At 38.9% G+C, this 20,164-nt stretch overlaps 8 protein-coding genes across 8 annotated transcripts; 3 read left to right on the forward strand and 5 right to left on the reverse strand.

The window, feature by feature from the left end:
- Positions 1–2,361: 2,361 nt before the first annotated feature.
- ATC70_002897 (uncharacterized protein) lies at positions 2,362–3,852 on the reverse strand (the record flags this gene model as incomplete). Its single annotated transcript, XM_064822267.1, has 4 exons — positions 2,362–2,519; positions 2,582–2,889; positions 2,949–3,708; positions 3,780–3,852. The coding sequence occupies 4 exons, from the start codon at positions 3,850–3,852 to the stop codon at positions 2,362–2,364; spliced, it is 1,299 nt and encodes a 432-aa protein (XP_064681953.1).
- Positions 3,853–4,195: 343 nt separating this feature from the next.
- Positions 4,196–5,724, reverse strand: ATC70_002898 (uncharacterized protein; the record flags this gene model as incomplete). Its single annotated transcript, XM_064822268.1, has 7 exons — positions 4,196–4,428; positions 4,497–4,562; positions 4,630–4,842; positions 4,898–4,982; positions 5,034–5,108; positions 5,171–5,365; positions 5,425–5,724. The coding sequence occupies 7 exons, from the start codon at positions 5,722–5,724 to the stop codon at positions 4,196–4,198; spliced, it is 1,167 nt and encodes a 388-aa protein (XP_064681954.1).
- Positions 5,725–6,184: 460 nt separating this feature from the next.
- Positions 6,185–7,336, forward strand: SPT23_1 (SPT3 Dosage dependent suppressor of Ty-induced promoter mutations-like protein; the record flags this gene model as incomplete). The annotated part of the gene is made up of 3 exons (XM_064822269.1): positions 6,185–6,628; positions 6,696–7,235; positions 7,292–7,336. The coding sequence occupies 3 exons, from the start codon at positions 6,185–6,187 to the stop codon at positions 7,334–7,336; spliced, it is 1,029 nt and encodes a 342-aa protein (XP_064681955.1).
- A 2,237-nt stretch (positions 7,337–9,573) lies between these two features.
- On the forward strand, positions 9,574–10,407 carry ATC70_002900 (uncharacterized protein; the record flags this gene model as incomplete). Its single annotated transcript, XM_064822270.1, has 3 exons — positions 9,574–9,604; positions 9,712–9,804; positions 9,878–10,407. 3 exons carry the CDS (start codon positions 9,574–9,576, stop codon positions 10,405–10,407), a joined length of 654 nt encoding a protein of 217 aa, XP_064681956.1.
- A 277-nt stretch (positions 10,408–10,684) lies between these two features.
- On the forward strand, positions 10,685–10,909 carry ATC70_002901 (uncharacterized protein; the record flags this gene model as incomplete). Its single annotated transcript, XM_064822271.1, has 1 exon — positions 10,685–10,909. The coding sequence occupies one exon, from the start codon at positions 10,685–10,687 to the stop codon at positions 10,907–10,909; it is 225 nt and encodes a 74-aa protein (XP_064681957.1).
- Positions 10,910–10,917: 8 nt separating this feature from the next.
- On the reverse strand, positions 10,918–11,846 carry ATC70_002902 (uncharacterized protein; the record flags this gene model as incomplete). Its single annotated transcript, XM_064822272.1, has 6 exons — positions 10,918–11,053; positions 11,119–11,257; positions 11,327–11,373; positions 11,447–11,587; positions 11,645–11,696; positions 11,759–11,846. 6 exons carry the CDS (start codon positions 11,844–11,846, stop codon positions 10,918–10,920), a joined length of 603 nt encoding a protein of 200 aa, XP_064681958.1.
- Positions 11,847–12,069: 223 nt separating this feature from the next.
- Positions 12,070–12,839, reverse strand: ATC70_002903 (uncharacterized protein; the record flags this gene model as incomplete). The annotated part of the gene is made up of 3 exons (XM_064822273.1): positions 12,070–12,398; positions 12,461–12,691; positions 12,743–12,839. The coding sequence occupies 3 exons, from the start codon at positions 12,837–12,839 to the stop codon at positions 12,070–12,072; spliced, it is 657 nt and encodes a 218-aa protein (XP_064681959.1).
- An 823-nt stretch (positions 12,840–13,662) lies between these two features.
- ATC70_002904 (uncharacterized protein) lies at positions 13,663–15,702 on the reverse strand (the record flags this gene model as incomplete). The annotated part of the gene is made up of 6 exons (XM_064822274.1): positions 13,663–14,112; positions 14,169–14,388; positions 14,446–14,672; positions 14,727–14,844; positions 14,906–15,397; positions 15,455–15,702. 6 exons carry the CDS (start codon positions 15,700–15,702, stop codon positions 13,663–13,665), a joined length of 1,755 nt encoding a protein of 584 aa, XP_064681960.1.
- Between the last annotated feature and the right edge of the window lie 4,462 nt (positions 15,703–20,164).

Below are 20,164 nucleotides of genomic sequence, written 5' to 3' on the forward strand. Positions count from 1 at the left end.
GGCTGTATTATATGTTACGCTACTCTTGCGTTGGAAGCATCCTAGCTGTGCAATTGCTATTTGATTTCATCAGGTGCCCAGATAAAAAAAAAAAAAAAAAAAAAAAAAAACTTTTTTGGCACGAGGCACCCGTTTCCCCTTTTGTTTGATAAGATGCCTCATACTTGAAAATAAGAATTAGATGCATTTTTTATACAAGGATCAAGATACACTTGAGCTGAATTTATGTTGTCATTTGATGGAGTTTCGTATAAGAATAAGGTACCAAAGTGTATTGCTTGTTGATCTTCAATTGAAATGTGTGTCTCAAATTGAACAAAAAAAAACCCCTCCAATTGAGAGCACATGTAATGCCTCCTTTTCCAATGCAGGTGATGCTCCCTATATTAAGCAGCTAGTAATGTAACTTTTTCTGAATATTATAAAATGATAGGTTGCATTTCACTATGCAAAGGCGAGATTCAGGTAAGACATAGAGCAGTGGTGTGATGTCTGGATGTAAATATCGTTAATCTCACTCTAGACAAATAAAGACTGAGTGATGTGTTTGAAGGGTGGGTGTATGTGCGTATGTGTCTCCCGAGAAGATTGTTGATAATCTTCATGTCCTTGGTACTCAGGTTTTAAGTGGTGCAAAGAGCAAAAAGTTCCCACCAGAGCTCATTTGTCATGTTTTGATGAGGATCAGGAGGCACCTGATATATTTCAAATTTCCATCTTGTAGTCATGATGAGCTGTGCAAAAGTGGATTTAATTCAGGCAACAACTAGGCGAACAAAACTAGAAAAGGGCGGTTACATAGCGCATGCCAAATTACACAAATTAAGCTCAAGTAACACCAAGTCTCTCTGCTTTGTTTGATAATCTTTAGGTTTTGTGATACTGTTGTATTGTCCATCAGTGAGAGCAAAGCAAGCCATTTGTTAGAACACTTACTGTCTTGTCATATGAATGGTATGAGCTTCTGTATCCTTTTATTTTGTTCTTCAACGCACTGATGATTTTCAGTAAATGCACCATAGTATTATCAGCGGCACTTGAGCCTCTGCCATTGTTACATAGCATATCCTGATAAAACAAATCCAAATGACAACAGTGGCCAATCGTTTTGCGTGCCTGAATTCATGTTGATCCCAACTCCCAGCTGAACCTTCGAATGAATAAACGCATAATTACTTGTTTAATGATAATTTCCATACTTACCTGCATAAAACCTTTTCAATTTTGACATAAAGAATATCTCAGGGCTCAGCGATTTTGTATAGTCAATAAATGAGACTACCTCTTGGCATTGTTTGTCCTATTGATGTAGTTTTGATCACGTAAGGAGTATATCGTCTGATTTGGGCCAGCGATAGATTGCGTTATAATGATTACTATTGCTTCAACACAGCGTAATCAAACACAGGTAGATGTTTGAGACAAAACAATGATAGCATTTCTTGTAAATATTGCTTAAAGATGTCTAGTTGACATCTATTATTCCGCTAAACCATGATACAATATTGGAGCAATAATGACATGATGGCTGGTGCAGTATCAACAAATAAAATATATAGTCTTTCAAAGCATACTTGTATTACGCATCGCTTGACCATGACACAATAAACAACTATTGTGATTTATTTGGGGGAGTAGGCCATCATGGAACTATTCAAATCTCGGCAAGCACCATGTCAGGATAAGCTTTCTTTAGATGCATTGCATTAGAAAGTGCTCATCTTGAACTCATCATACAATCGACAGCTCTGGACATATGAAAAGCTTATAGCCTGGATAGAATAGAAACAAAAATTATAAGGTTTCATCGGAAAAAAAAAAGAGGACACTAATTTAGATGGGTCTCATAAAAAGAAGAATAGAACAATGAAGAAAGTATAAATCATGGCATGCCAGCAAGCTTTTTGATTTGATCCAGAACAAGGCAGGATATGATTCTTGATATGGTGAATTTAACTAGTTTTGAGGTTTTTTTTTGGGGGGGGGACTATATGCCAAGGCATATAGCATCATCATGATATTTGGGATTTCTAATCTAACGTTTTTAAAAAAGGAAAGCGAGAGAAGGATTCTTTTATAGTGACATTGGAAAGGCTTATTTATATATAGGAAAGAAAAGGTCTTGAATATGTGTGTGTGTGTGTGTGTGTGTGTGTGTGTGAATGTTTGGACTATGTGAATATATATAGATAGATAGATAGATAGATAGATATATAGCTGTATGGGGTGGTGGTTTTGGATGTGAGGGATGAATGAATAGTAGATATGTATATAGAAGATTTTGTTTTTCGTTGGGAAATAAACTTTAGGCAGAATACAATAAGGTACAAGTTGACGACGTAATCATGATGAAAGTATTGCTCAAATCAAGACTTCACGTTGATCTCTCCTTCTTTGTTCACGAGTTCTCTCCAGTTCGATAGATCGAGGATCCAACGAAGCAGTAGTCAATGCACGAGTTGGTATAGTGACGAATTTTGGCATAGGACGAAATTCTAAATCCAGTGATATATTGATAGCTACAAACAGAAAAATGTGAGTATATTCACTCCACACATGAAATTACAGTCATTTAGTCTACCTGCTTGCAAATGTTCAACCCATGATATCATTTCTACATGTGAAGATAGCCTCATTAATAACTGTGGTCCTTGTTGTGTCGTCAATCGGAGAACGTTAGGTCGCCTAAAGTAGTCTAGTGCACGACTTGCTTCCGCTCCTGCTAATGAAATAGTCAACATCGGGGTAAAGTAATATTTGTGATAGTAGTAATATGGTGCTCGTAACGGCCATCTGTAGTAGTTGCGAGCATCTATCGAAGTCGAGTTTTTTGAAGGCGCTGCCCGGTAGATTCTTAACATGGTTCCCCATAATTCGACATAGAGTTTTCTAATGATGCAAATGAGTACACGATTGACTGGCATTACGTCTGTTGTATTCTTATTTACCTCCAATGTCTGTATTTGCTTTTACAATTGGGTGCATCGAATTCTTTCTTGATATTAACATAGCCCATCTTGAATACGGTACATGAGTAGCCAGGAAGCTCTTCTTTGCCCTCTTCCTCACGTGGAAAGATCATGGATCGGCATCTCTCTAATCGTCTTCCGTAAATAGAGGTTGAATAATCAGGAGGAGGAGTTGTAAATGATGGTAACTGAATAGGCATGGAAACAGGTCTGCTGCCACTTGATTGTTTATGTCGACGGATAACGGTACCGGGTACTGCCTGTAAATACATGGCGCCTGATGGTGTGTTTGTTTGTAGCGATGGAGGAGGAGTGGTGGTGTTGGTTGTGTAGGAGGGGGGTTCATAAGAGTCAAATGCATGAATGGCTCTCCGTATAGATTCAGAAGATGCGGTTGTAATTTCATCACTATTGCTGCTCACTACACTTGACCTAGATTTGATGCTGAAGAAATCTTCATCCTCATCTTCAGACTCTTCTGCAATGGAGCAAATGGTGTTTCGTTTCTGCAGCTGCTTTTGAGCAATGTGTGATTTTAGTGCTTTTGCGCATGTTGAGAGTAGCCAGAGATCACTGGGATCTTGAATGCCAATGGAAGCAAAATCATTGTCTTTCATTGATAAAAATTGGTCCAGATCATGGATGCCAGCTTCATGAAATAGTGGTATATAATGCTCCAATGACAATTGAACGAGCACAATGGTAGAGATTTTGCTACTCTTGTACTTTTGGTTGTCAGCTAGTTTAGATGTGGTGTTAGATCATGGACGACATCCCTCTTCCCCAACATGGAGTCCTATCATTTATTACCATAGTAATACGAAGTATCCTCCTTGTTCATGTCAGTTGACATGAGATTACTTTGATTTGGCACTTGACTCATGGTTGACTTATAATGGCGTCAGCATGTACAGCTGAAATCAGAGAAAAAAAAAAGATAAAAAAAAAAAAAAAGAAAAGGGCACCAAAAGAAAAGCTCGGTTGTATTTATATAGAAAAAGACAAGAAATAAGGGGAGGAGAGAAGCTATATCATGAGCCTGTATTAGGGTTTTAGAATAAACGACGTCAATTTTCATACCTCTCCGCGTGATCTGTGTAAAGATTTCCCATATATTAAAATTTTTGGAGATCCCATCCTAGAAAAAACGACTCCTATTCAACCTTATTTCGATTTCTGATGCTGTAGCTGTGCTTTTAGTCTCTTTCATGTTAAACACAAAGTTATTAAATGTATGCACTTGCCTCTGGCTTGTGAAAAATGTCATAATCCACATGAACAAAAGCTCTTTCAACATCGGGCAATGACTCAAGCTTGATCTGTAAATCTTCTCCAATGTCATGCGATTCACGAAGTTCCATGGTGGCAGGCAAAACTATATCCACTTCAACAAACAAGTTTGTTCCGGCAAAATAGGCACGACATGTATCAACGTGTGTAACTTGAGGATGCGTTAATGCTAAAGAAGAGGGGTCTGAGTAACTGCTTTTTTTAGTGTGTGTGTGTGCACAACCGATGCCAACAAACCAATGTAAGTGATCAAATTCAAAAACTCTGGACTGGCGCTCTTGCCTACGACTAAGGGGATGTGCTCTGTATGTGTATCATTCTTCCAATGAGTATAACGAAATGATACGATTGTTTTCTGCGTTTTGTTTACCCAGCAAGGTGCATGTCCAACTATAGAGAATGATAAGCGCAATGACGATAGAACCTACAGGATCAACCCAACTAGCGATACGACTACCCACAATGCCTGTTGTTAAGCCCAATCCATTGACAAGTAGGTCATTGCGATGGTCCTGAGCTAGGATCTTTGCAGAGTTGAATTGAGACAAAGATTTGCAGTAAATGTACAAGAATAGTTTGACAGCTATCGTAAGGATAACATAAGATGTGGCATTCCAGGAGTGAGTGTATACAATTACCCAGTGCGGATGCTACAAAGGCAATAGCAAGTATAGTTAGATCAGGTGAATGGCTCTGATCAGCAAGCTTTTGAGCTGATTCAATCTAGACCAAACGATTAGCCCATGTTTGTTTGATGGATGCTGTCCGTCCTACAATCAAAAATAGAGCCACACACGACATCAAACAAGAAAATATAATGATGCCAGTGGTTTCCAACCGGGATTTTCCCTGAATTGTAACAAATATTAATCTATACATGTGCAATACGTATAAAACAAACAAAACGTTACGGCAGGGTACTTTGTCAGGTTGGATTTAGCAGCCAATCTAGCTGTCCACATCAATACGATGGAGCTGAGCAAGTCCATGAAAGCGTCTGCCATGGTAGAAAAGATGGACAGCGAGCCTGAGGTCACTGCAGCAGCCAATTGCAAAGCAAACAGAATGATATTTGCCACTACAGAACCATAAATGGCTATTTTCAGCTAATTTGTACAATTTTGGTCAGAGATGAAGCAATAAGGTTTGCACATTCAGTATATACTTTGAGCAACTGCTTTTCTTGTTCTTCTACATCAGTCGCTGGATCCAAGGCGCTCAACATGGCCTCAATCATCTCATTCTGATTTCTGTAGAATGCTTGCAGTTTCTTCTGGCCCTTGAGATCCTTCTTGATGTAATGGTCCGTTTGTATCTTGGGCTTCAGTAATAGAGGGTCCTTGAACGCAGAGGAAGGTACAGAGCTCTCCTCTTCCATTTGATTGTTGTTGTTGTAGTGATAAATGTGTCTCAATTGGATCGATTCATTCGTGTTTGCGATAGTAGTGGTAGCGGTGGAAGACATTGGAAAGAAGTGAGAGAAAAAAAAAGAAAAAAAAAAAAAAGGACAATCAACAGAGAGAGAGAGAGAGAGAGAAAGTTGAGTAAGCTATATATTTTATATCAAATACATTTGTATCAAATGATAAGCGGTCGATTGTAGTACATTGCACTTGCCATGTTGGCTCCAATCTTGGTAGTCATTGAAGTGAAAGGCTGAAACCGAAGAATCAGACACACACACACACACACACACACACACACACACACATGACGTGCACTATATGCAATACTAGCATTTTATTGGTGACCCAAACAAGCTTTTCCTTATTCTCCAAGGATGAACACAGCTGCTGCTGTATGCTTGTGACGATTTATGCAGCAGCGAGAACATGATTTATCAAGCACTCTTTTTGAAAAAAAAAAAAAAAAAAAAAAAAAAAAGAGATGTTCAGCAACTTTTTCACTTATAGCACACAAACGATATGATAGATGCACTTCCAAATGAAGTCTTTTGGCTCGTATTGAACCACCTAGACTATCAAGACATCGAGCAATTACAGCTGATTCCACAGCTGTACAAAACTGCGCTACATTATACCCAACAGCATTATCCATTTCATTACAAGATCAACTCGTTGTTACGACTATTCGAAGCCATCACACCGTCTGAGCGTCAGTCCAAAGATACCAAGCTAGAATTTTCGCAGCAAATACTGCAACAAATATGCAAGCAAGTAGAAATACTACCCAAGATAAATCATCGAACGAAATTTACAGAGCTGTTGGATATTGTGCAGCAATTCATTGTGGCAAGAATCCTATCTCCAGACCTGAAAGCTGGTATCGAGCATGACTATGCAAACCTATGTCTGGAGATCAGATCACAGTATCTGCATACACCTTCGATACGAGTATTACATGATCCCGTAGGTATCTAGGCATGGCGTGCCTACCATGCTTGAGTGACGGGACTAACAAACAGGATTCCCTTAGAAATATAGACGCCGAAGCACCAAGCATCCATTAGCACCCTTTTTGCCAAGAGACTATACCAGCATATGGAGATATCACTGTGCCACGCCACACACACCCATTCATACACGATTTGCCTTGTTTTTTGGTAGTTTGTTTGACGTAACAAGTCTTTACTTGGAGTCCAACTTGGATGGATCATTTGAAGAATGTACCAGAGAAGCGCTAGTGACAGGAAACGTAGAAGATTTGCTGATTATGTGTGTTACTGCTGACCGACCTGTGGATGTAGACCGCATGTGTATGATGGTAACTCATGCAGGAGAACAGCTAAGACAATACCTAGAAACCATGGATACCTGGGTGACGACAGAACCTACCCCTCAACAAGAATTGCGGATGCAACAGAATCAACACTTGCTGGAAAACGAGAGCTATGCTGCTGCAGCGGCGTCATTACCATCGTCGTCAGTGTCTTATTCTCCATCATCCAGCGATCCCCCTGAATGGCTTATTCCAGATAGATATAAAGTGCAACCCAACACCATCCTGCGGTTACGAGTGAGTATACATGCTTGAAATGGAGGGGCCATTGTTATATTGATGCTGTACTATAGTTGATGAATAATCTGTACAAGAAAGGATGGCACTGGTTTCAATAGCATCATTGCTGAATGAATTTGTTTCCAAGAAGCTAGCAGAGATCTTGTATATATAAAAACGTATACCAAACTAGCATTGATTTGATTTGTGCACCATCAAATAAACTTCGCGCTTAAGTGGCATATTTTGATAGTGATTACCATGTTACGGCTGGATCCACTTTGTATATACTCTTGCAGACAGCAACGAGCGGTTGAGCAAAGTCATCTCACTAACATAAAATTACGCCTCTCAACTGTCTACCATCATGCAAGGATCTTATAAACGGCCTACAACGATGGATTGGACCTCCCTACGGCGCTCTACATCTGTGTCAACGGGTGTGATCCATGTGGGGATAGACAGCATACAAGCATTGCCTCTTACTACTCAATAGAATGCAAAACACAGCCATGTGCAAATACAGGACTTGTGCAAGATCTACAGCGACTTTTTTTGAGAGATTGTCATTGCAAAAGACATCTTTATAGGGAAAAGCTCTCAACAAACATTTAAAAAAAAAAGTATTCTGGCCAAGCAATTGTTCTTTCAAATCCATGGTCTCCATGTGGTCAGTATCGCAATCATCATTGTTATCATCAGAAAGGCATTTGGGTCAGCCAGCAACAACGACGCCGGCCGAAATTAATTCACACTCAGTTTTTTTCTTCTGTTCGAGATTGGCCAAATTTTGCTTTTTTTTCGACCTGATAAATGTATTTTACGATATTCGACTATGTAAACTGTGATGATTACCCTACGCTTCCTAATACATTATTGAAGTACTTTTCAAGGCGCTTCCAATGGTGCAAATTGTAGTAAGTGTTTTGACTGAAATTATTGAGCAATTTAATAAAATTTGAAATGAGGTTTTTAGCGAAAAAAAGCCATATGTTGCATATGAACACCTCATAAAAGCGGTTTCAGAGGTTGCTTTGGATTGAGAGAAACACTTTGAATTAATATATGCCATAGTAAAAGTCTTCATTTTCAAGGTGAAAAATGCGATCGTTTGATTTTTGATGAAAACCATGAGGTATCCCTCATGCTTTTTGGTCGATTTCTGGCTTTTTTTTTTTTTTTTTTTGGCCCAAAAAGTTGAGCAAAGGTGTCAGGAAGTTACTATTACTCAAGGGCAAATGTTTGGCGTCATTCCGGTGGCTCAGAAAGGTCTACATGTCAAGATATGAAGGCCTCAAAGCTGCCAAATTTGGTTGTGTTTTTGCTTTATTGCCTTTATTTACACATCATGCATCACATCTATGGTAGCTGTACTTTTCTGGAAAGGCAGTTCTGCATCCTGTGCAACTTTTAATTCGAATAAAAGGCATATTGATTTTGGCAAAGCTAATTCCTGCATTATGTTGTTGGTAGGCTTAATAATAATAGAAATGAAAAGCCGAATTTGCTGCTTGAATGCTATGGTTTTGTTCATGCAACCACTGCAGAGTGATACACATCCGCGAAATCCAGTTACACGCCCAGATCTTGGTCTTCTTATAGAAAGCTCAACATCTAGGTAAAGGATTGCAACATAATTTCATTTATGCATCATGGCATGTCATCCTGTTATTGCTTGATAGCAACATGCATATACTATAGCACATTTCAGTACTGATCTTTTGCCATATAGTGGATGTAAAAGATCAGGTGTCAACAACATGCCATACAAAACTTGAGTCCATCTGGCTTCATGATAATGGTTGTTTGGAGTCCTGCGTGTCCAATTTCACAGGTATACCAATCATATCAGAACGCATAACCTGTATGTCCATCTCATCTTTTTTTTTTTTATCATTACTACAATGTGTGTATCACTTGAGCAATTCAGGTACTTGAATAGAATGAAGCCAACCCAATCTTGTTTAGAACGGAGATAAGGCTCAGGCTATCCTTACAGTAAATGAAAGGCTGTTCTCGTTACATTATCATACAGCAAGTGGCTTGTAATACAGCAACTAGTGATAGAGAGGTTGGAAAGTTTCACACGTCTAATATACAAGATTGTGTTCAATTAGCCATTTGCATGATAGGATTGCGCCATCCCAAAGCCAATCAAAATATATTTGCTGACACGGACGCTTATTGCACCATCAAACGAAATGTGTATACATAGAGCATAAGGATGGCAACTTTTCCTTCAAACTTTACCCACGTGACGCTTTAACAAAGTATATATAGTTATGTGCGTGATTCGTGATTAATCATTTTCTCTTTCTTTACATACAAACTCTCTCTCACATACACATACAACAGGATGGTTCTCAGACTCGGCTCAGTTGCTCCTGGTAAGTTTTTACAGCGATGGATGTGTAGAGCAAGAAAGAAAGAGAGAGAGAGAAAAAAAGCGCGCGGGGGGGGGGGAAACAGCAGAGGGGCTAACATTCTATCATAGACTTTGAAGCTCAAACTACCAAGGGCGATATCAAATTCCACGACTTTGTAGGTGACAAGTGGACTGTCCTCTTTTCTCATCCTGCCGATTTCAGTAAGTATTTTCTTGTGATTCATGAGTGATGGTAGATTCGATGCAACTTGTCACTGATATGGTCATTGTGTAGCTCCTGTCTGCACCACTGAACTTGGTCTCGTTGCTGCTCTTCAAGATGAATGGGATGCTCGTAATGTCAATGTAATTGGTCTTTCTGCCAACGAGCTCGGTGATCATGAAAAGTGGATTGCCGATATCAATGATATTAGCAACGTTCAACTCAACTTCCCCATCATTGCTGATGCTGATCGCAAAATCGCTACTCTTTACGACATGTTGGATCATCAAGATGCCACCAATGTTGACAACAAGGGTATTCCATTCACTGTTCGCTCCGTATTCATCATTGATCCCAAGAAGACTATCCGTTTGATCTTGTCTTACCCTGCTTCTACTGGACGTAACTTTGATGAAATCTTGCGTGTGATTGACTCTCTTCAATTGGGTGATAAGCATCGCATCACTACTCCTGGTAACTGGAAGAAGGGCGATGATGTTATCGTTCATCCCTCTGTCTCTACTGAGGAAGCTCAAAAGATCTTCCCCAAGGGTGTCAAGGTTGTCAGACCTTACTTGCGTTTGACTCCTTCTCCCTTTTAATCTTACCACTCAAACATTACATTCCCTTAACAAAAAAAAAAAAAAAAAAAAAAAAAGTAAATAAATCATCATGAAAGCTTGTTGGCAATCAATCTACAAAACCCACTATGCCATTTTTTGATTGGCTTGATTTTGCACGCATGAAAAAAAAAAAAAAAAAAAAAAAAAAACCTCCCTATAAAAGTAGCTTTGATCTAGGGTTTCACCAATACCCATTTTATCTCTTTCTTTCTCTTCTATTTTCAATATATATATATATATCACTTCAACAAGCAAAATGGATATCGGTGAACTTAAAAATCCCTACTCTGCCAAAAAGGAATCTGGTAACACATCTACAGGCTCTGGTCTGTTTAAGATTGGCGATTATGATGAACCTAAAAAGTCAAACAATAACGGCAAGCAGCAAGGACAACCTGGCCTCGTCGAGCAAGCTGGTGAATCCATCAAGAATGGCGTCTCGTCTACTGTAAACACACTCACTGGAAATAACAAAAAATAAACATATTTTTATTTCCTTTCCTTAATTTCTGCAGTAGCAGCCTTCTTTGCCTCTACAATATCTTGCTTTTTAGCCATTTTGAAGACAATGAAGAATAAGACAATAACCACAGCGGTTGAGATTAAGAAACTAGGGGAAGTGAATCTATATCATGAAAAGAAACGTTAGCGAGAAACGTCATGTTTATGCACATTCTATGTATACATTACGAGATGAGTTGATCATCATTATCGTCATCACCGCCAGTAAATGGCTTGATGACAGGCTTTTTGATATCCAGCAATTCAACCTCAAATACAAGAGTGGCACCAGGTGGGATAACGCCTCCAGCTCCACGATCACCATAACCTATCGTATGGTTAAATGTGCGTCAGTATATTTCATGATGCAATGTTTGTATGTACTGTATATCATTACCCATGCTAGGAGGAATAATAAGCTTACGCTTCTCACCAATACACATGCTATACATAACTTGGTGTCAATACAACATCATCACCACGCACTCTTCTTTTACTCAACCCTAGAAAAACTTACTTTAATAAACCTTGATCCCAGCCCTGAATCACTTGGCCCATGCCCAATCTAAACACGAATGGTTCATTGCGGTCCAAACTACTGTCAAATTTGACTCCTGTGTCAAAAAGAGTACCAGTATAATGCATTGATAATGAGTCCCTAGATTGCTTTGTTGTTAGATTCAAGTAAAACGCGTAGACTCATGTATGCAGTTACCCGTTGGTTGATTTGACTAGACACTCTTCAGCAGGAATCTTCTTTCTAATGCCTTTTTTTTCATATTTGTTATGAGATATCACCATAGTATCATTATCCCACTTAAAAGCTTACCCACTTGTAACTTGGTAGGAGGCTCTTTCAAAGCCATAGCAGAGGCAATGAATCCAACTGCCACAACAAGACTACTGAGGACACGCATATTGAGAAAACGATTATTGATAAATTAAAGAGAGAGCGATAATGAAGTGAGGCTGATGGATGAAATTATATAATATGCGCGGGATCTGTATTGCAGCAAGTAAAAGAGAGCTCAAATGATAAGAGAGAGGGGGGCGCTGTGCGCATGTGTGGATTCACTTTATTGGATGGTATAATAAATTATAGTGGGCTATGTACAATTAAGATGGCTTTGTATGACTAATTTACAATGAGAAATCAACTCGATGATCCAGCACAAACTGCTGGATATTTTGGTCGGTCACCCAGCATTGATAGTTGAGTAATTTGAGGAAGGCACGCTCCAATTGATTGATTTCATGCAAAGGAAAGAACCCACCACAGAGATTAGCTAGATGGCGATTGGTGAGATTGGACAGTGTCGTGGTGGCAGTTGTATTGTTGGAACAATAATAGTAGGAATAGTAGTGCGACCAAGTAGAAGGAATTGATGTCATGTGTCTATGACAATGGTTGTCTCTCAGGAATTTGGATGCGATCAATACAGAGGCTAAAAACATGCGGTGGCAAGTATCTAAGACAAGATGTTTGTATACGTTGCTGTGTTTACATGAGTCAATAGAGAGTAGTGCTTACCATAACCTCCTACTGCACCTTTGGGTAAATTAAGTTTGGCTCTCTCCAAGTAAATTAATGCAACTAAAGCTGTGCGGCAATCAATGCCACCCTGAAATGTGATCTTTTGAATGAAAAACACCAGTTCTGGTAGAATTGGCTGCTGAGAGATGTTGACGGGTAATGATTGTCGTCTACGGACAGATATTTTCTTTGAAGGCATCAGATCACAAAGTGTCATTGCGATGAAATCTATACATATAATAGTCAGCCATATACAGTGGGAGGCGAATATTCATTTACCTATCAAAACGCTCGGTAACGGGATGATTCTTTCTACTGTTTTTTCATCGTTTTTACTTGAGCAAGCTATGTCAGTATTGCTGTTTGAATGGATCATATTAATGGGTATTGACAGCATGTAGAAGAGAAAAGAAGTTGCAAAAGAGAACAAATCAGTTTTATATATACAAAATCCAAATAAATGAGGTCTCATGTCATTGTATTTACTCCTAAATCTTTTGAGCATTTTCTTATCAAACTATCATAACCCCCCTCCTCCCTCTTTCGCTCTCTTTCTTTTCAGACAAACACTCCTAATGATGGCAGCCAAAGAATACAATAAATGGCACACGCTCCTATTGTTTTTTTTTTCGGAAAGTGGATTCCGTCGTTTTATTATCGTACTCCCTCGACTGACAGGCTTTGCTATCGAATGATGATTGGCATGACAGCTATTGTGCTGCCATCCTTTACCTTGTGGTTTATCTCCTTGATCTCACCAATTGAAGCAGATTATTTAAATATAGATACTTTCACATGTTACCAATAAATAAAGGCTTGCTTTGCAGCGAAAGCTTGTTTTTCGCCAATATCTTCTCACTATTGTTTATGAAAGCAAGCCATTGCAATGTATTTTTTGATCGTTCTGGACCAAGCTTGATGAATTGGCATACCCCAACTCGGAAATACCATAAATGGCTTTCCAAGTAGAGTTGCAGTATCGTTGAAAGCGATCAGATCCATTCTTTAAGGATGCATTAACATTTTATAGAGAAAGTAGAATTTTTATAAATACGGGTGAATTGGCAAGATTAGAAATTAAGATAAAAGGTAGCTATTTACAAAAATACAAGAAATGTGTATGTATACATGTGCGTGAGAGTTGCGTGTATGTGCGGGCGTAAGCGTGAGTATGAGGTTTGATCCAAACAACTGTTTCTTTACTTGGTTTTGTCCTGCGGTACACTGGAAGACGATGCAGCAGCTGCCACGCTAGCTGTAGTATTCGACGTTTCGCCATTCGTGCCTAATTGATCCAACTCAATAGACGATGGGCCTGACCATGATGCAATGGAGGACGATGTTGCAAACGTGCGTTGTGACCGAATCTCCTGTATCGAATTATCGTCGGCTTCAAATTCATCGTCAACGTGATTGAAACTGTTGAGTGCTCTGGATACATTGTGCGGGTTGGAGACGACAACATCAGACCATTCAGCTGGTATATTCAAAGGAAACTGTGGCTGTTGCATTTGATTGCGTTTGTCTTCATGTTGAAGCTGCTCTAGATGCAGCAATGCTTCTGCTGCGGTGGCTGGATGATGCGCATCTGGCCGTTGGTCTATCAAAGCTCCACTGAAAATGAGCTGAATTTCCTCCAAAGATCGGCCCTAAATAGAAAGCCTTAGTTGAGGAACAATGGCTTCTGGTACAAAGCACCACTTACCCTAGTTTCTGGATAGTATTTCTGTACCACGCCGGCCATAATTAGACACATCATGGCAAAAAATAGATACGTACCCCACAGTATTTCTCGAAACATGATAGGCGATATTAGCGATATAAACAGGTTAAATAGATAGCTAAAGGATGTTGTCACCCCCATTGCATTAGCACGAATCATTTGCGGGTAAATTTCGGCCGGATAGATCCATCCAATGGGTCCCCTATTTCGACGGCAGGTAAGGAAACAGCACTATGTCTCGTAATATGTGGCATTTTACCAGCTAAGTGCAAAGAATGCAATAAATACACATAGCAGTGCCAAAATAGCATAACTCGCTGCTGTATCTGATACTGTACTCGATGTTGAATTCGACACTCCATACGCTGGTACTTTGCTGATCAATTGTTGATTATAAATTGCAGATACAATGGTGATACAAATCATGCAAACAGACATCGCTAGTGCTCCACACACTAGAATGCGACGTCTATCCCATTTGTCGATCTGTGCACATGCAATGAGTATCCAGTTAGACACACTCTATAGAGAAACGCTTACGTAGAGTATCACAAACAATGTGGCTACGAAATTGACGGCACCGCCCACACCATTTCCAAGCAAGGCCGAAATGGCTTCTCTTATGCCTGCTGATTCTAGGATATGGGGTAGGTAGAACCTGATAATAGAAATCTGGTCAGTTGCATGTAGATCCACAACGGATGCTGCAAAGTACTTACAACAAGGCATTGATGCCCGATAATTGTGTAAATACATGGACGCCAATCCCTAGCAATGTTCTTTTGCGATTGTTGTCATTTCCCTTCCTCAGCAAGCTCATGAATCTTTGCGTATATGCCATTTTATCAAAGGATACATCCTGTACAATACCGGTGAACTCCATCTGCACATCCACATCGTGTTCGTTCCCATAGGATCGTAATTGAGCTAATATCTTCAGTGCTTCAGCGTTGCGATCTTTGTAAATGAGCCAACGAGGTGATTCTGGGATAAAGTAGAGGCCACAAAGCATAATGAATCCAGCAATCAGCTGAAAGCCAACAGGAATCCTCCATCCAGCATCTGATTCTATGCGATACGCCCCGTAACCCAACCAGAATGCAACGCAAAATCCCAGTGTGACGAAAATTTGGTAAAACGTGATGAGTCGTCCACGGTTTGATGGTTTGGCAATTTCGCTTTGGTACAGTGGTATAAGCATGCTGTAAAGACTATCGACATGCTGCATGAACATAATGCTTTGCTAGTACGGACTATGCATTACTTACCCAATGGCCAGCCCAGTAATGATACGGCCAGTGAAAAAGGTTGCCTGGGATTGACCTGCAATCTCTATGATGCAACCAATTTCATGGGTAATGGAAGCTACATAGAGAAACTTTTTTCTCCCCAGTCTATCGGCAACAAACCCTGATGCAAACGAAGCGATAAAAGAGGCCCCTAATGACACTGGGACAATGGCGTACCCAGCTCCAGAATTCGTATCCAAATGGAACTTTTCAAGAAACGATGGCATAACCAAGATTGAGGTCACTACCCCACTGTCATAGCTATTACCATGTTAATATTCAAAATGGGGATTATCAGATGTATGCTGGCTACGATATTTACCCATACTATAAATATCCACCCAAAAATGACATCAATAGTTTAGTAAGAAACGGGCAAAAAAGCATCAAACTATTGTTTTACCATGAAGCCACCGAGCGATACAAAACTAGAACGAAATGAGGTTAGGAGAGCGAGAAAGCGATGAACTCAAGTCTGTGTATGCTACTCACCAGCATAAAAAGTAAAGTTTGAATTGTGAATTCACCTGAACACCCATAAATTTTCTTTGCCGTTTTAGACGACCAGATTGTTTACGAGAAACAACAGGGTCAGTCAGCAATTCTTTCTTTGAAGAAGGATACTGAATAATTGAACTCGACGTTTTTGCTGAATAGTGTTAATTTTCACGAATAGAAAATCAATCTTGTTTGTTGTTTTGTTGCTGTTGTTGTATTAGAAAAAAGAGGAAGGAAAGAGCAATTCTTCCTTTTCAACTCTCTCTTGAATCTGGATCGACTTTTCTATGATGACAAAGAAAAAGAATAAAAAGAAGGAAAGAAAGGGTTATGAAATTAAAAAATGCAGTGATCAATTCACACAAGCCAACAAAAACCTCGTGTGAAACTGACAGTTTTTCGTGGCACTATATGTAAGTTAATGCCGAAAACTGTTCAAATTCGGATCTTATTCTTTCTCGGGGTATTTTCGGTTTAATTGAAGAAGCCTGACGTAGCATCTAGAATGAGCAATAGACGCTTCGTGTTCAATGTGTATACTGTTAACTCTTAAAATGTACGCGTTTAACATACTTTACATTGTGTCATACTCATGACAGGCATAATGCTACAGGTTTAACTGAAATTCGGCAAGCCAATTCATGGATCAGACCAAGAGACAGTTTTTGGGCTACAACAGTTGTGCAAAATAAGCATTGGCATTGCCTTTGTGTTTCTCTTCTTCTTTGTAACCTTCGTACGTAATTGTTGAAGCCACATTATGGCCTTGCCGTCAACCAGGTCATTCCCTAGGGCTGACCATTCTTGCTTGTTTCGAATTTGATGAATTTGTGATGTCAGCGACTTGAGCGTTTCTAGAATGCAAAGAACAATAATACTTGAATCCGTAGTGCCAAATAAGAAATGTGTTGGCCAAGTACAAAGTTAACGCTTGGAAAGAATACAGCTAAGGTTGTAATATAAGCAAGCGGGTCAGACAGACATCCAGCACTGCAAATGCGTTGCTATCATCTCAATTCTGATAAAGAATTTGTTGAATCATGGATCTTGGTAACGTGCTATTGGCTGAAAGCGTTGACTTAGGCGGCCTTGTAACGGTAGTAGACTTGTGCCTCTAAAACAGTAAAATCTGGTTTGATGGATTCCACAAAGTAGTAAAACAATAACGTTTGAATTATGCAGACTTCACTACATTACATTAGAAACTGAGTGTTTCTATATTAGAGTAAAAAAAATGAGTATTCAAATAACTGAGGCTGCATTTCTTATTTTTAAAAGGTTTTTATTACTTGCTCCGCGTAGACAATAGTAGCAGGACTATAATCAAGCAGCGGGCGCAATTTTCTGTGATAATGTTATATATATTTAGACAAAGTATGAGAACGATTTAAAAGAGGGACTATTATAGGCTGGCATGAATGAGATCTTTGTCGATCATTTTTTGGATGTCGAGTCGGATACTATTCAGCACAACAGCGGGAGCGAAGGAAGTTTGATCGAGGATAAGACGATAATGAGCCTTCCAAATGTTAGACATAGCAATGATCACTATCTGATGGGAGGAAGCACGAGGCCGCTGACTATATCGAATATTGTAAAAGTCGAGAGTGAGGAGGGAATGGCGGATATCTTCAATGGTTACCGTGGGCCAGAGGAACTCAGAGATAATACCCTGCCAGACCGCTGGCTTGGGTGGACATTCAAAAAGGAAGTGGTCAGTGGAATCTTCAACTGAGGAACAGACAAAGCACAAGGGAAACAAGTAAACAGTGGGAAACCTCAGATTCAATAGGGACTGACGGGGAATACAATTGTTGATGAATCGATATACGGCATTTCTTTGGATCATGGTCAGGGACAAAGAACCGCATTTCTTATTGATAAAGCGTATTAAGTAGAGCTGAAGCGATTTCTGGCTAATATTTGATGTACAGAGGCAGTTGATGCTGTTGAAATTGATTTGGGTACAAACTGTGCTGGATATGGATGTGATGTTCCCATATTATAATTCATCTATCTCTGATGTTTTCAAAGGGTGATGTTTACCCTTCTAATGGTGTTGTCTTTTTTTTTCTGTAATGGAGTGTGTCTGTAACCTCTGGACAAAGATGATCAAGTTAGTCTTCCGTTAGAGCTGTTTATGTAAAGAAAAAGACATTGTCTGTGGCCTTTGTGGTGGAATAATTCTTAATCAAGAGTAGTCAGTTCACACGGTGCGCATGATAGAGATGACTATTTACTGCAACAGTATTGATCTGTATTGCGTTCCCATTACCAGGATCAAATAGCATGAATACTTCAAATGAGTGATGTCTAATTTCGACTTGAGTTTTAGTGACGCACTCACAGTGCTCATCTACATAATTGAGGCGGTAAAATCTTTATACATTATACATTTCATGATAGTTAAAGTGAGAGCGTCAAAAAATGAACGGTGTTTCTTAAACTGTAAACCTAACTAAAGCGAAATAGACTAGATTCCCATCATAAAAATACTCAAAACAAATGTCATCTAAATCAAGCTATGCTACCATCAATAGATAAGCATACATAATAATAATATTATCATAATAATAGCAAGAGTAAAACACTCTAAAAATAGGGATGACAGATACTAAAGTAAATTTCAAGGGTATTATTGTAATGTGTTGTAACATAAATAAACCAAAAAAAAAAAAAAAAAAAAAAAAAAAAAAAAAAAAATACATGCTCAACAATAAAAAACTGTTCTTTACGCATGATCCACAAACCATATATTGGAAAACCGTTCTTGATCTATCAGATCAACAATTAAATAACCCAACAATAATATACAAAATAATAATGGAATAATGGAATCACTGGCAGCTACTAAGCTGCTGCCAAATACGAGAAATAAACCAAATAATATAGAGACGTAGAATATATATATTTTATTGCACATTATCCTATAATTTCGAACAAAGAAAGATATCAACAATACTCTATCTGTTTTTTTCCAGCCCTTTTTAATGCACTAACGATGCTCAGATAATATACGAAGACTGACTTTTCAGATCTCGTAAACTTATAGATTAAAAGTAAAACGTTTTTATCTAACGAAAGAAGGTGGATTTGCGACAAATTTTTCTGATCCAAAAGTGCACCGTTTCTTCCGTATTTAAGAGCTTCCAGATACCATTTCTGCCTATTGAAATGAGCATTGCAGTCCATAACTGGGCCCGCCCAACGATATAGCTTATTGTAGGATTTATTACTTCTGTCACTAGAAAAAAGCTCAAAATCAGGTTGGTCACAAAACGAGGGTGGACCTGAGAAATGGCGTATTTCCCTCAAAAATAATCCTTTTCCAGATATTCAAAAACTGCCAGGTGCCCTTTAATATCTCAGTTTAGAAACACTCTTTACTTTTTAATTTTATGATAAAGAAGAAGTCAAATCGAGCTTGAAAGCTAACAGGGCCCAGCTGGAACCCTTTTAATCGGACAATAAAATACATCTGGACTTGAATCTGAAAATGAAGGTTTGAGGCTTTTGCAAGTCTACTTTTTCCTCATTATCTCAAGAACTACCAAGTAAACTGGCAACATGCCTCCAATGAATGTAGTAGTCCTCAAGTAGGCGCATCGGATGGTTTCGTTATATCAAATGTCATAGCAAGGTCTCACACTAAAGGTTTTAGGCTTTTCTTGGGTCCTTTGGGTAAATCATGCTAATCATGATTTACAAATCAACTGTTGGGTAGATAGTAAATCTATTTGAGTCCATCATCATGCTATATACCCTAGCATAATGAAAAGTATATAAATGCATCCTTGGGATGCATTCTCAATAAAAGTGTAATTCTTTGGCAGATTCAATTTTACATTGTATTTTGACATAATAGGTTTAAGTTGCTAAATGTTGCACTAGTTATATGCCTAGTAAAACATTAAAAATTAAAAATCTGTCATGTGGTTGTTGAGGTCAAAAATGTGGACTGAACACAGAATTCGCAAATTTTCTTTTGGAACCTGCCTATCATCTGCCGATAATTTTAAACTGTTGTGCGGGGGGTATGTACGGGAAGTAGAATTACCTGTATTATAGAGAAGAGTACGCTTATATTATTCAGACGTTATGTAGCTGCTATTAGAACATTACTATTCAACCAAATCAAAGAACAGAAAAGTTAACTCCAGAAAAAAGGACTATTGTCTGTTGAATATATGG

Source organism: Mucor velutinosus (assembly GCF_035048745.1).
Source record: "Mucor velutinosus strain NIH1002 chromosome Unknown tig00000093, whole genome shotgun sequence".
Lineage (NCBI taxonomy): Eukaryota > Fungi > Mucoromycota > Mucoromycetes > Mucorales > Mucoraceae > Mucor > Mucor velutinosus.